Genomic DNA, 14,082 nt, shown 5'->3' on the forward strand with positions numbered 1-14,082 from the left:
TTTTGTAATCATAATTTACTCTTGAGCTTCTTCTCCCCAGCAACACTGTTTCCAATCCTCATGTTTTAAATCAAAACACATTTTATACTTTGATGTTTTAGTGGGCGTGTTAGTGAGGGTGATGCGTAGTGTCCGTAGGGTGGTGTGTGGTGTCCGTAGGGTGATGTGTAGTGTCCGTAGGGTGGTGTGTAGTGTCCGTAGGGTGATGTGTAGTGTCCGTAGGGTGGTGTGTGGTGTCCGTAACTCTCCACATTCACACATGTGTACGTGTAGAGTTATCATATCGTAGACCATCATGACGTCTCTTCTTGATGTCATTCATCAAAAAGGGACGTCATCCAGGCAGTAATCATCTACTATAGGCAAGAAATATATGATGGACACACATTCAAGCAAAGGAAATAAAGGTGCCGAAAATAATATTAGAAAGTTGTCAGAGTGGTAGACGGTTGGAACAAGTTAGGTGAGCAGGTGGGGGTAGCCAAAATCGTCAGAAGTTTCAAAGCGTTATACGACAAAGAGTACTGGGAAGACGGGACACTACGAGCGCTCTCATCATGTAGCTACACTTAGGTAATTACACACACAATACAATACAATCTCCCCGCAAACACAACTAGGTATGTACACACACACACACACGGGTCCTCGCAGCCGAGTTGACAGAGCTCTGGTTTCGTAGTCCTAAGGGCCTGGGTTTGATTCCCGGTTGAGGAAGAAACAAATGGGCAGAATTTCTTCCATCTGATGCGCCTGCTCACTTAGCAGTAAACAGATAAATTGGAGTTAGACAGCTGCTACGGGCTGCTTTGTGTGTGTGTGTGTGTATGTGTGCGCGCATGTGAGGAAATATATACAGTGAGAAGAACAGAGGGAAAAAATAGATCAGTTAGAAAGGCGGGATCCAAGAGCTAATACCTCGATTCAGCACACACACACACACACACACACACACACACACACACACAGGATTAAGCCACTTACATCACCAATATTACCATGCAAGACCACACTGTTCGCCGGAGAAGCGCTCTAGGAATGTGACCATAGTCGTCCCTGTCCCTGTGGTGCTGGTGTCCCTCAACCCCCAGTGTGACCATGTTGCTGCTGCTGGAAAATGTATACGCAGTTTCCCTAACAACTGTTAGGGGAAGCATTTGACTCTATAATTACATATAATGCGTATCTAATAGATCCAGGTGAGTCTGGCTTCCACTTACTCCCCGCTTCCCACATCTCTCCCTCTCTTTCTTCCGTTTTCTTTCGTCTGATAAGGACAAACTCAAACATCTACTTGGCTGGCATATTTACAGTTCTCCAGCCTTCCAGGGACGGAACAGTGGCATAAGGCATTGAGCAAATACGGCTTACTCCTAGTAGAATGAGATAACGGGTGCCAAGCAGGCACTACCATGACGGTGTGTCCCTAACATACTGTGGTGTTGGCACTGTGGCCGGTGTGAAGTCACCCCTACGGCTTCCCTTGTATCTCTTCTGGACGCCATCATTTCTTATCTTACATTTATCGTCCTCTTTGTTTTTTGCCGATTTGTATTAATTTATCATGATTATCATTCTTCTGAAATCCCGAATGCTATAACAATGACTTATTTTCCGACTTAATTCATTACAACTGTACAGAATCTCAATAAATATGGCTTTAAACAAGTAAAACAAGTCAAAGAAGCATTGCTTATTTACAAATTAACACCAAGAGAGAACTTTACCTCAAAGCCTTACCTCCCTCAGAGTAGCATTGCCGCCGAGGGTGCAGGAGAAGGCAGGACTTTTGCTCATTACCATTGTGAACTGATTATCCTTATTTCCTCTCTGCGGCAGGACAGTGAACTCAGGTACCCAAGACTAAGAGATCAAGAGCATCATTCCTGTACTGTCAACTAAGATCATTTCTTGTCACTCTTGAATACTTCTCCCCTGGACGAGAGGAACACGTACTGTGGCTAAACGAGACGTGAATGAGATGCTTCAGTCATAGCCCTGATTCTCCACCGGAAAGGTCTCGTTCCTGTAAGACTGTCTGATGATGGCTTCCTGGTAGGATGGGAGGGAGGCGTCGTCGTCCTCGGGTCTGACTACCCTGGAGCCCTCCACCAGGCTGGGAAGGCTCAGGAAATCTGTTTTGAGGAGTCCCCCCTCCAAGTTGTTGACCAGCGCTTGGTCGCGCGGCTTGGCTGGGCTCAGGTGGTAGTAGAGGTCGTACGGAGGAGGTCTCACCAAGGCAGCCTCATATGACGGAGGCTTTTCGTTGGCAGACTCGTGGGTGGCGTCCTGCCGGGCCTGCCGCTGGTCCCTGCTCTCAGCAGCGACTCTCTCCTCCTGCAGCAGGGGAGGAGGCAAGATAAAGTGTTACACTCCCTTAAAAACTGAATGACTTACACTTTCAGATATATCACTTTTTCTCGGAGAGCTTTCACGGCATAAATTAGTTCTCAGCGTAATAAGAAGTTCCTGTCCAAGGCTTCCTGTCCCCGACAACGATAATTAACGAAGAAAGAGGTCGCCATTAAATATAATAACAATAACATGGAACTTCAAAAATTTCCCGTTTTTTTTAAAAGCTTAAGAACGTAAGATTTGAAACGTTGAAAGTGAAAGGCAATAAAAACATATTTTATTAAGCGTTAGGGAGGGTTTAGAGAGTAGAAATAACCTAAGTTACTCTATCCTTTCGAGATGTACTTTATGATCTCAATAAACGTACTTGAACTTGAGTACGAGAACAGGAATGGAACAAGGAAGAACAAGGACACTCACCACGCTGTTACTCTCCAGGTGGCCTTCGGGAACTTGGAGGGAAGAGCACTCAAGGGCCCCGTGAGTCCTCACCAGGCGGATCATTGCGTGCACACCAACTGTGAAGAGAAACGCAGAGAACCCGGGCCCGACGCCCCACCAGTGGAAGCAGTAGTAGATGATGACGAACCCGACGACCCACGGACAGAACTCGCAGATCTTAACCACACCCAGCCACAGGTGTTCCAGCAACCCCTGCTGCTGTTTGCGGCAGTTGTTGCATATGTTGCACTCTCTCGCCGGCACCACCACTGGAGGGGAAATGTATATCACTAAATGAGGATTTCCATTACTGTCTATCGTCTGGGTTGCTGCTTGAGTGTCAGTTGATGGCGGGGCAACTGGGGATACTGAAGACTCTGTGTTTTGATCCAGTCTGCCGACGTCTCTGCTGACTGGAGAGCCGTCCAGAGACGTCGTGCTGTTCGACGCACATGTACAGATGGAATCAGAGTCGCTTGAAGTGTCGCCGTTGTCGTCGTTGCCGTTGTGGTCGTGGCGAAGGCTCGGGGCCTCTGGAGGGATGGAACCACTCTTGGGAGGCACGCAAGACGACGTCATGGTTCAGAGTGGAAGGTTTGCTGCCAGATATGGCAGAGGCGACTGTAGTTGGTGCTGTGACAGACTACCCAAGGCTGACGCAGTGACAACTGAGAAGATGCTTAAACACGTAAGACAACCTAAAGACAAAGAGATAAAGAAGATATTATGTCTCTCGTTTTCCAATTATTTAGTTTTCAGTGTTTATTACAAATAAAACTGATCAGCCTTAAATATTACAGTCTTACTTACATAACATTTATGTACTTTTGTAGTTTGTGGTCAAAAATATTTTATAAACAGTCACCAATTAAAAATACAATATTAATAAATATATTTTATAGTCATACTAAAACTCATCAAAACCCGAGACTATTAACTCAAATTACTTCTTGTTATACATTCTAGTCATTTGTTCAGGGTGAAAAAATCACCGAATTACTTGAGCCAGGGGTTAATTACGTCTTTGCAGAACGACTTACGAAACTGTTATATCTTTCTTTAATTAGGTGAGAAAGAGGAAGACTGAGATAAATGTGAAAAACACATGAGAACTGGAGATGACTGAGTGTAAAGACTGAACCAGAGCAACAACAACAACACCTGCAGCATCACCACGAGATGACCATCTGCCGCCCCGCCGCAGCATCCACTTAGGATAAAGTACCCGCACTATTACACAACACACACACACAAACACACACACACACATGAGCCATAGAGTAACAGGCAGGTGCGAGAAATCAGACTGGCGAACAGTACCGAGTGGAGTACCTCAAGGATCAGTGCTGTATGTCGATCTTCGCGAACACCACAACAACACTGACACTACAACAACAACACTGACACCACAACAACAACACTAACAACACAACCACACTGACACCAAAGAAAAACACTTGTTTCCAACTAAGAACAAACACGCAAACAAAAGCACCTTTAGCCAACAAAAACACAATCATTGAACAAATAATAACATTTGAAATAAAAAGCTACATACATAAAAAATACACTGATACAACTCATCACAAAATACACCCAACACTCAAGCAACACCGTGAACACACAACAAACAACACAAACCACAACAACATGAACACATACTGTACACTGACCCATTACAAACACATTTCGCGCAAAAAATATGATCAATGACTCACAAAACATGACAAATAAACACCAAATAACAGCATTAACATTCAAAAGACAACACTGACACAGAACAACACTAACACTGACACAACACAAAAAATACTGATAAAAAGCAAAAAACACAACCACAGCAACACATGTTTTTCCTTGTGTATCCCACACAAGTGAGGAGGAGGAAGAAGCAACACTGCCATACAACAGTCCAAGCAGGTACACACCCACACGGCAGCAACACAAAACACGCTATCAATCACCAAGCTTGCTGATAACTAAACAAAATAAAATATAAATATATCAAACCAAGCCAAACCCCAAACATTATTTGTATTGTTTAGTATTGTATACTTTGTTGATATATACACATTAGCACACTTTGCTTTGGCATGCGTAAATCTGCGTTTCAACTCTCTCACAAATTCGACTCTATGCTGTGTTCCATAGACAGGACTCAGGAAGGAGAGGTACCACACTTGCGTCGAAGACTCATCCACCAATACACACATACGCACGCCCACACACACGCACACAAACAGCGTATCGGGCACGTCCAAGTTTCAGCCATTTGCGTATTGCTTCTTTGATTTCAAAAGCCTGACACCTGAGTTTCTCACCACCGGTGTCTCTGTTACAACAATCTGATGGTGATTTGAAGAACTGATTCGCATTTTGGCCTCAATTACATGTTAATAAGTGACGGAATAAGATCTTGATTACATCAACGGGTGCATGGGGTGAGTATCCTCCCCTCCACTGAGTACTGGTAATTGATCACACACTAAACGATGGGTAACAAGGCTCTCTGCTTACACCGTCGCACGTCTGGCAGCCTAGCGCACAAGTTTTTTTTTTATCGTCAGTGTTTTTAAAGACACTCCTGGTCACCATCACGTTGACAGCGTCATATACCATCACCATCACATTCATAACAGCACTATTATGGTCATCATCACATGGCCTCCCTGTACACACTCTTCACCACTACACGGCCACCATCCTCACCGCCAGGCTGGTGTCTAGCAGAGGGAGTATTGTCACATTCGGGCAGCTACAGAACGCACACAGAGCCGCTCAACAAGTATCGTCCGGTAGCCGCACTGGCTTGTATAGGCTGTCTGGTGCGAGGCTCCTGGTAGAGGCACCGGTTCCTCTCGTCTTGTGAGGGGCTGAGAGCTGCGTTCACCTCACATATACCGCTCCTCCCTCCCGTCATCTCTCATGCCTAAATGCTCCTTAGGCGTTCATTCTGACCGCGCTTGTCAGGCACAAGACTCCTTTTTGTTCAACTTTACCTGACGAGATGGAAAAGCTACGTCAGGGGTAGAACATTTATGAAATACTGTGGTTTTTTAGGCATGAATCGAGTGTTATTGATAAGCAAAGGCAGATATCATTTGGGCGCTAGGCTTCTTCTGATTGGTTAACAAAAGGGAGGACGCGTGACGTCAGAGGCGAGTGGTTGGGAGTACTGTCGAGTGCTTCATTGAGTACGTAGAGGGAATGTGGGGTGGAGGCCTCGATCCCTCGCTCCAATAACATACATGATACCTGTTTCACCCCCCTGCTGCTGATAGGAACTGGTCTGTGGACACTCACAAGCTGGAGGTACTCGGGGCAAAGCTTGAGTGCGTGTACTCATAACCTTCCATTGGAGTGGTGTAGTGGTCCACCCTTCAGGTTGTCCAATCTGATTTGTATCGGCAATTGTAATCTTTCACTAGACCTTCTCTACCTACTTCATTTCAGTTCTTCACTGTGCTGACTCTTAAACAAGTTCCTTCGAATACTCCTTTGGCTATTTTGTGCATTTACCTTCCATCTATGTGGTCTTGGTATTGTCCTTCTGAAATTGTACAATATCTGCGAGTTATGGCTCCCACTTTGTCAAATGTGTGTTTACCTCTACTCGTTGTGGCCACTACATAAGCATACAAAACAAAATTTGTGTGCCTTTGCGTTATGAGTTTCCCGGGTCAAACACTGTCTTCATATTCTGCTCCCTCCAAACTGTGTACATTCCCTCCACAGGCGATGTAGGTGCTGTCATTTATTTCGAGGATTTGTTGTACTCGTTTGCTTTTGTTTCCCTTAGAGCTGATTAACCCCGTTTTCTTTCTTATAATCGGTTATTTTCTTACTCATGAACGTGACGGAAGGAATTAAAACACATAATAAAGTGTTTTGCGAGAGAGATGAAGGGAGAGAGGGATGGGAAAAGGAGAGGGGTGGTGGAAGAGAGAAGGGAAGAGGGAGGGACGGAGAAAGGAAGGAAGCGCTGACAGAGAGCAAAACGATGATACTTGAGAGATCTAGTGATGGTGAAAGGGGGTGACTGAACCAATGAAGTTACAATTGCTTCATCATTTCGGCCACGTTGGCGTGTCTCGTGAGCCACCGTGGGCGACCAGGAGGCATATTAGTGAGGTAACAAGTATGAAAAAGTGCTTCAACATCACCCTAAACTGGATCCCATCCTATGTTGGAATCCCATTAAATGAAAAAACCGATGATATTGCTGAAATGGCAACTCGTCATCCAGTGATACATAAAACAATTCAACCCAGCCTAAAGAACATAAAAAACATCATCACCAAAAAACACTCACACCTCAACAAAGCCTATCTACACCAGAGAATAGCATAAGATTCGCCCTCTGCAATATGGTAATCAGGCCACCAAGTTACAAAGGTTAAATATCCTTGAACATGAATTCACAGGGAAATAACAGTTCCGTTATATAGACTACGTCTAGGTTACAGATGCAACTGCGAGATTGGTAAACCCCGACAGAGAGAATGCAACTTCTGCCAAATTGTCACAAAAAAGCCATTACTTCACTATCTCCTGGAATGTGAAGCAACCAACGACCTTAGAAGAGCTTTAAGAGTTCATGAATCCATCAACACTGCCACTCGCCTGGTCAAAAAGGTGTCCAGCAGCTGGAGACCCTCATAAATACTGTCAAGCAGTATCCTCCCGCGCGATAGCAGCATGACAATTAAATGCGACCTCAGCGTACTATACATTTTCTAAAAACAAAACAAAAATCTTCCACTTACGGGCTATTCATGCCCGTGCCACCTCTTGGGTGGCTTACTCTTCATCACTCATCAGTCTATGAAAAAAGTTAGTTACACCCCAATATACAGGAGCACCGCTCCTGTGCCAGGTAAGTCCACTACGGGCTCACCATAGCCCGTGCTACTTGGAACTTGTTCCGAGTAGTTGAATCTATAACAACAACCCCAATATACCAGTTACATCCCCGCTCCTGTGCCAGGTAAGTCCACTACGGGATCACCATAGCCCGTGCTACTTGGAACTTTTGTTCCCAGTAGCTTAATCTTCAACAACAACGGTTCAGTAACAATATGTGTGGGTGTGTGAGAGAGAGAGAGAGAGACAGAGAGACAGAGAGACAGAGAGACAGAGAGACAGAGAGACAGAGAGACAGAGAGAGAGAGAGAGAGAGAGAGAGAGAGAGAGAGAGAGAGAGAGAGAGAGAGAGAGAGAGAGAGGGGGGGGGGGTTGTTAATGAGAAGTGTGCGGGTGACAGGAATGTGTGTTGGGGGTGTGAGTGGCAATGAGTGTGTGTGTGTGGGTGTGAGGGACATGAGTTTGTGTGTGTGTGGGTGTGAGGGACATGAGTGTGTGTGTGTGTGTGTGTGTGTGTGGGTGTGAGAGAGCGTGAGTGCGTGTGTGGGTGTGAGGGCTGCGAGTACGGTGTCAGATAAGCTAGATCAGAGTCACTTCAACAAAACTGACCTAACCTAACCACTTAAGCTATTTAGGAAGGTCAGCACAAGAGTCAGAAATACTGTATAATTACAAAGATTATTTGACAAACTTATTCAATTCATTCATTTAATATTCTATTGATCAATTCTTGATTTTGTCTTTATTTGTCGGATCCTAATCACTCACTAATTTCCAAACTACGGTATGAAGTTGTTTATTGTCTTGTTTAGCTTGTTTTAGTGTCCAGGTGTGACGGCTGAAGTGTACTTGGAGACAACACACCCACAAGTGATAGTGTATCTCCTTGATAATATTATTAGGGCGCTGCCCGTCCCTAAGTGGAACGAGTTATGTGGGGAGTAAAGAGGAAGGAGAGGCATAGGTGAAGGGAAGTATAGAAGTGGGAAATACAGTGAGAGGTATGAAAGCAGGCGGGGCTGTCCGCCTTGCTGACACGATGTGTGGGTGTTGGCAGCTAAGCTAAGCTGGCTCCCTCTTGTCAGGGAGCTGTGAGTGTGTGAGAGGTTCTTCACATGTGTGTTATAAGACATTAAGACACAGGCGCAGGCTGGGTAGGGTAGGGTAGGGGAAACTGCATTGTAAGGACCCTCTGTATTACAGCATCATCTTCCACCCCTCCTTGCTGGCGCTGGCCACGGCGGGGCCTCACCTGGTGGCTCTGACCAAGGCCACGAACACTAGCACTGTGCTAAGAATTAACCATGAGGCCGATAAATATCAGTTATGATAATGGAGTGCTCTCCTTCTCTCTCTCTCTCTGTCTCTCTAGGGCGCGCTAAGCACCCCTGATGGAGTGATACTGAAGCACCTGACGAGGTGATCTTATACAAACACTACCGTGATCCTGGTAGAATACGGGCTCACCATAGCCCGTGCTACATGGACACTTCGTTCTGAGTAGCTAAATCTAAAAACAACAACAATCCTGGTAGAATGAATCCTGGTGACCGCCGACCACATTCACTGTAAAACTGACTATTACTAGGCTGTATTTGTCACAATGGAGCTGTATTCCTCCACACACCTGCTCAGGGGGGGTGGAGAGGTAATTACGTACATTGTAGTGGACTTCAGAGATGGATTATTATCCACCCTAATAATAATATATCTCACGTGAAAATTATAAAATCTTTGCGTAGCTGGTATAGGTAGCTCGTTCATGTATTATTAATGTTTTCCACGTCAGAGATTGTATTACATAAGCGCAGTCTGTCGTGGGGGTTTATAGTAGTGCGAATGGGGTCATGTGTGCGCTTAACGTCAACCACAGTCATTAGTGGTAGCTACAACCAGTTATCTTACAACCACAGTCATTAGTGGTAGCTACAACCAGTTATCCTCAACCACAGTCATTAGTGGTAGCTACAACCGGTTATCTTCAACCACAGTCATTAGTGGTAGCTACAACCAGTTATCTTACAACCACATTCATTAGTGGTAGCTACAATCAGTTATCTTACAACCAGTCATTAGTGGTAGCTACAACCAGTTATCTTATAACCACAGTCATTAGCGGTAGCTACAACCAGTTATCTTACAACCACATGACTTACGACGGTCTAATTACCAGGTCAGGTGGGCTGGTAACAGGTGTCTTATCTGATGGATACCTTTCTGCTGGGCCAAACACCTCTATATCCCATGTACATGTTCGACTGACGACAAATATGCTTCAAAGATGGTCAATAAAACTAATTAAAAGTAAAAAAAACCTGCTCATAACAGTGCATTCATAAATGGCTATACATCAATAATTCGATTAATAAAAACATGTCGAATATTAATTTAAACTGGAACAAGTTATAATAGCATTAAAACATGTAATCTTAATGATTACATGTTGCACAATTTATTTATTTATTTATTTATTTATTTATTTATTTATATACAAAAAGGTACATTGGGGGTTAACATAGAAATTAAGTTGAATTTACATTCTTGTAAAGCCACTAGCACGCATAGTGTTTCGGGCAAAATTAATTCCATAGCAACGATTACTGTGGGAAAGAAGCATTTAATCACTCAGATGACACTTAAATTACAACCTAGACTTGCATAGTGAACAGACCTATGACACCTAAGACTGACCATTACGACACAGACTAAAATCCTGTCAATAGACAGATTAACAGAAAGCAAATAATCCGAGAAAGATGAGTCGATGAGTTGGGAAGATGAGTGATGCAGCAATATAAACATGGCCAAGATATATTGATCAGGACAAAAAGATTAGATAAAGATAAGGAGGCAGAGTCTATTTTTGTTGTTGGAGAGAATTTGTCGCTACAGCCTCAGTACGACCTGATATAATTCCAGTATTACCTGAGAGACAGACTCAGTCAGCGTATGTCTCTAAGGCAAAAATATATGCACTAAATATGCTCTAATTCTGGATTTTGGGTGAATAAATGTATCCTGTCAGGATGTAGATGAGGTAGACTGCATCCCTTAAAATCCTTAAACCGTCCATATGTTCAATAAATCACTGAATTATATGTTTAACAAATCTCTAACCCTGTCCATGGAGGACAGAACATGCATATATGTTGGTTAGCATTGTAAATGTGTGGCCACGTCTGTGGTAGAAAATAATAAAAAAATAATGAATAAAAACGCTGCCGCAATAGGCCTGACCTTTTCTGTATTAGGACGTCTTCATTGTAATGCTGATCCCTTAAATACATTTATCATTCCATTTAGTATCGTAGTGTAAACTACTTTTAATAACATTGCATTAACTGCTATGGACCTTTGACGGTGTAACGTAGTCTTCCCGGTTTATTGCTCCCTCTTACTTATTAATGACTTTATTAAATGTTGTTAAAGATTCGCTACCTGGAACAAAGTTCCAAGCAGCACGGGCTATGGTGAGCCCGTAGTGCCTCCCTTTATTAAATAATACATCCTCTGTAACAACTAATTAACCATTGCTAATTCTGAATATTTTCTAAATAAAAATTACTATTAATATTATCATTACGTTCTTTCTACTATGAACCTATTTTCAGATATGTTGGGACATTTATTTTTTTTTGTAATGAAGGATGAATATTTTTAGGATCCTGGTGGGTACGAACTGGTTGTTAAACAATAATTACGACTATTAATATGCTCTCCATGACCGAAGCAGCATGAACATATTTGTATTCAAGAAAATCATCATGCCTAACTGCCTCTCTGCTTGATAGGCTTCTTGTAGCATTCCTTATGTAAAAAAAAATACATCACACATCTAATCCATAGGGTTTAACATAGGGTTCAGCATGATACAAGTCTTACAGTCTGAATACAGTTCAGAATGCAGTTCTAGGGGGCTGCGTGGATCTGTTTCCTTCACTATGGGTTATGTGTCTCCACCGGTCAGATTTAAAGAGGTCGGTCACTATTTTCTAAACGGCTCACGCGCTCTGCACCAGGGGATACAGCTTTAATCTGGCTGTGTGCTTCCGTACCTATGTCTCCAGTGGTTCTTACGCAGCGACGACTTGAGCTGCGTTACGAGAGCCGTCATGTGGTGCATTGTTGGAGACATCACCTCGATCATTCCAGCACATGAAATTTAAATACAGTATTTCCTTTTTGCATTGAACAATTACTCCCAGTTGTGCCTCAGCACTGTAAAACTACACTGATTTTTAAATTTAGTATTAATATACAGTATATTATTTGTCTACATGATAAATATGGAATTCTTCCTCTTGTTTAGATAGAACTTATATTAATAATATTGACCATCGTATGTGTATTGGCGTAATAAACAACTAGAAAGTAGAAATTGTTGCTACTGAATTTGGACAAGCCGGAAATGGTTTCGTATTTATATTATTAATAAAACTAAACCTTACCATCCTAGGCCTAATTCACGCTATCTGAGGCCTAATATAGTACATATATGTGCTATACTAAGCCTAGGAATATTACAGTTTGGTGTTAAACTTTATTTTTTTCCAGGATAAAGATAATTGTGCCAAATTATACTCTCTTATTGTCCATTGCATTAATATATATACGAATTGTCTACATAGTTACAAACTGTTCTAGCTAAACAGGATGGGTTGAGAAATGGACATACATGACTAAGTCTACATAATGGGTCTCTCTCCTCTCTCACTCTCTCTATCCCCACCCTCTCTCTCTCTCTCTCTCTCTCTCTCTCTCTCTCTCTCTCTCTCTCTCTCTCTCTCTCTCTCTCTCTCTCTCTCTCTCTCTCTCTCTCTCTCTCTCTCTCTCTCTCTCTCTCTCTCTCTCTCTCTCTCTCTCTCTCTCTCTCTCTCTCTCTCTCTCTCTCTCTCTCTCTCTCTCTCTCTCTCTCTCTCTCTCTCTCTCATGCACTGAGGAGAGAGGTCTAGCATGAGGTCAGCAGCACAACGACCTTCCCTAAAATCAAACTGACGACCAGAGAGTAATCGCTGGTGAAATAAAATGCTCTCATTTGGTCGTTTCTGGCCATAGATGGTGTAGGCATCATGAACCGAACCAGGAAATGGCCAATGCCAGCCAAAGCACTCAGCGGGCCATTTGTACCCCTCCGAGAGTGAACTGAGACCACCAGAGTACGCCATTATCCTTCAGCGAGACGCATGTTGACGTTCCCACACTCGTCGTTCTTCATCTTGCCCTTCACCTGTCGTTCAATGTAGCTCTGCTGCGCTTCCTGCTTCCTTATTATAATACGCTTTGCTTAAGACGCCTTTCAGGCCCTCTGAAGCCCCATCTAAACCGGTTTACATCTTAGCAAACACACGACGTATCGTTCACTATTTTACGTTGTAAAATATTTTATTTTACGTTGTAAAATATTTTATTTTACGTTGTAAAATAGCCTTGTTGTTTATAAAAAAATAGCGTTTAATTTTTAAGCGTTTATTTATTAAACGCCAATTTTTATCGTTTAATAATTATTTAGTTTAATAAATAAAACGCTTAAAAATTAAACGCTATTTTTTTTTATAAACAACAAGACTATTTTACATTGTAAAATATTTTTTTACGTTGTAAAATAGCCTTGTTGTTTATAAAAAAAAATAGCGTTTAATTTTTAAGCGTTTATTTATTTATTTATTAAACGCCAATTTTTATCGTTTAATAATTATTTAGTTTAATAAATAAAAAAAATAGCGTTTATAACCTTTTAATGATAAAAGGTTATAAGCGTCGTTTATAACCTTTCAGCGTAATAAAGGCATTAGGCTATGTCGTGTGCTTGGGGGGAGTCTGAAGAAATTGTATTGTTAAACGTCATCATTGTGCGTCGTTTTTCCCATTGAAGCCACGTTCCTTATTGGTCTAACGAGGTGAAGTGGTTGGACTCTTGTGCGGAGCTGTTAGGTCACAATCACCTGGTCCTTCAAGACGAGGATCATCAGTACGTCTGTTGTCCCTTTTTTAATCTTAAAATTACACTTATATCAGCCATTAGGGAATGTAGGAAGTGATCAAGTGATAAGACCATTATCAAGAGTTAAGAGTTAACAATAGAGCCTCAGTTGTTGCTCTTCCGTCCGGATATGAGAGGAGAGGACAATATTCCAGACAATACTTGCAGCATAGACTACATACCTGCATCACCCACAACACTGGCAGCATAGACTACATACCTGCATCACCCCACAACACTGGCAGCATGGACGACATACCTGCATCACCCCACAACACTGGCAGCATAGACTACATACCTGCATCACCCCACAACACTGGCAGCATGGACTACATACCTGCATCACCCCACAACACTGGCAGCATAGACTACATACCTGCATCACCCACAACACCTACAGCACACCATCTGGTCACCACTTGGTCCGGGAGACATCTCCCGTC

The 14,082-nt window shown here is 42.8% G+C and overlaps 1 protein-coding gene across 2 annotated transcripts in view; it reads right to left on the reverse strand.

The window, feature by feature from the left end:
- LOC138354479 (uncharacterized) overlaps positions 1–14,082 on the reverse strand; it is a 25,991-nt gene continuing 11,909 nt past the window's right edge. Inside the window, exons 1-3 of one of the 2 annotated variants that reach the window (XM_069308751.1) lie at positions 5,506–5,646; positions 2,776–3,494; positions 1–2,337 (exon numbers count right to left, since the gene is read on the reverse strand). In XM_069308751.1, coding sequence (XP_069164852.1) covers positions 1,987–2,337; positions 2,776–3,375 — 951 coding nt within the window. In that variant the 5' untranslated portion in view covers positions 3,376–3,494; positions 5,506–5,646 and the 3' untranslated portion in view covers positions 1–1,986. Of the gene's footprint in view, positions 2,338–2,775; positions 3,495–5,505; positions 5,647–14,082 lie in introns of those variants that run through there. The other variant, XM_069308750.1, reaches the window with a different exon arrangement.

Source organism: Procambarus clarkii, chromosome 63, assembly GCF_040958095.1.
Source record: "Procambarus clarkii isolate CNS0578487 chromosome 63, FALCON_Pclarkii_2.0, whole genome shotgun sequence".
Classification (NCBI taxonomy): domain Eukaryota; kingdom Metazoa; phylum Arthropoda; class Malacostraca; order Decapoda; family Cambaridae; genus Procambarus; species Procambarus clarkii.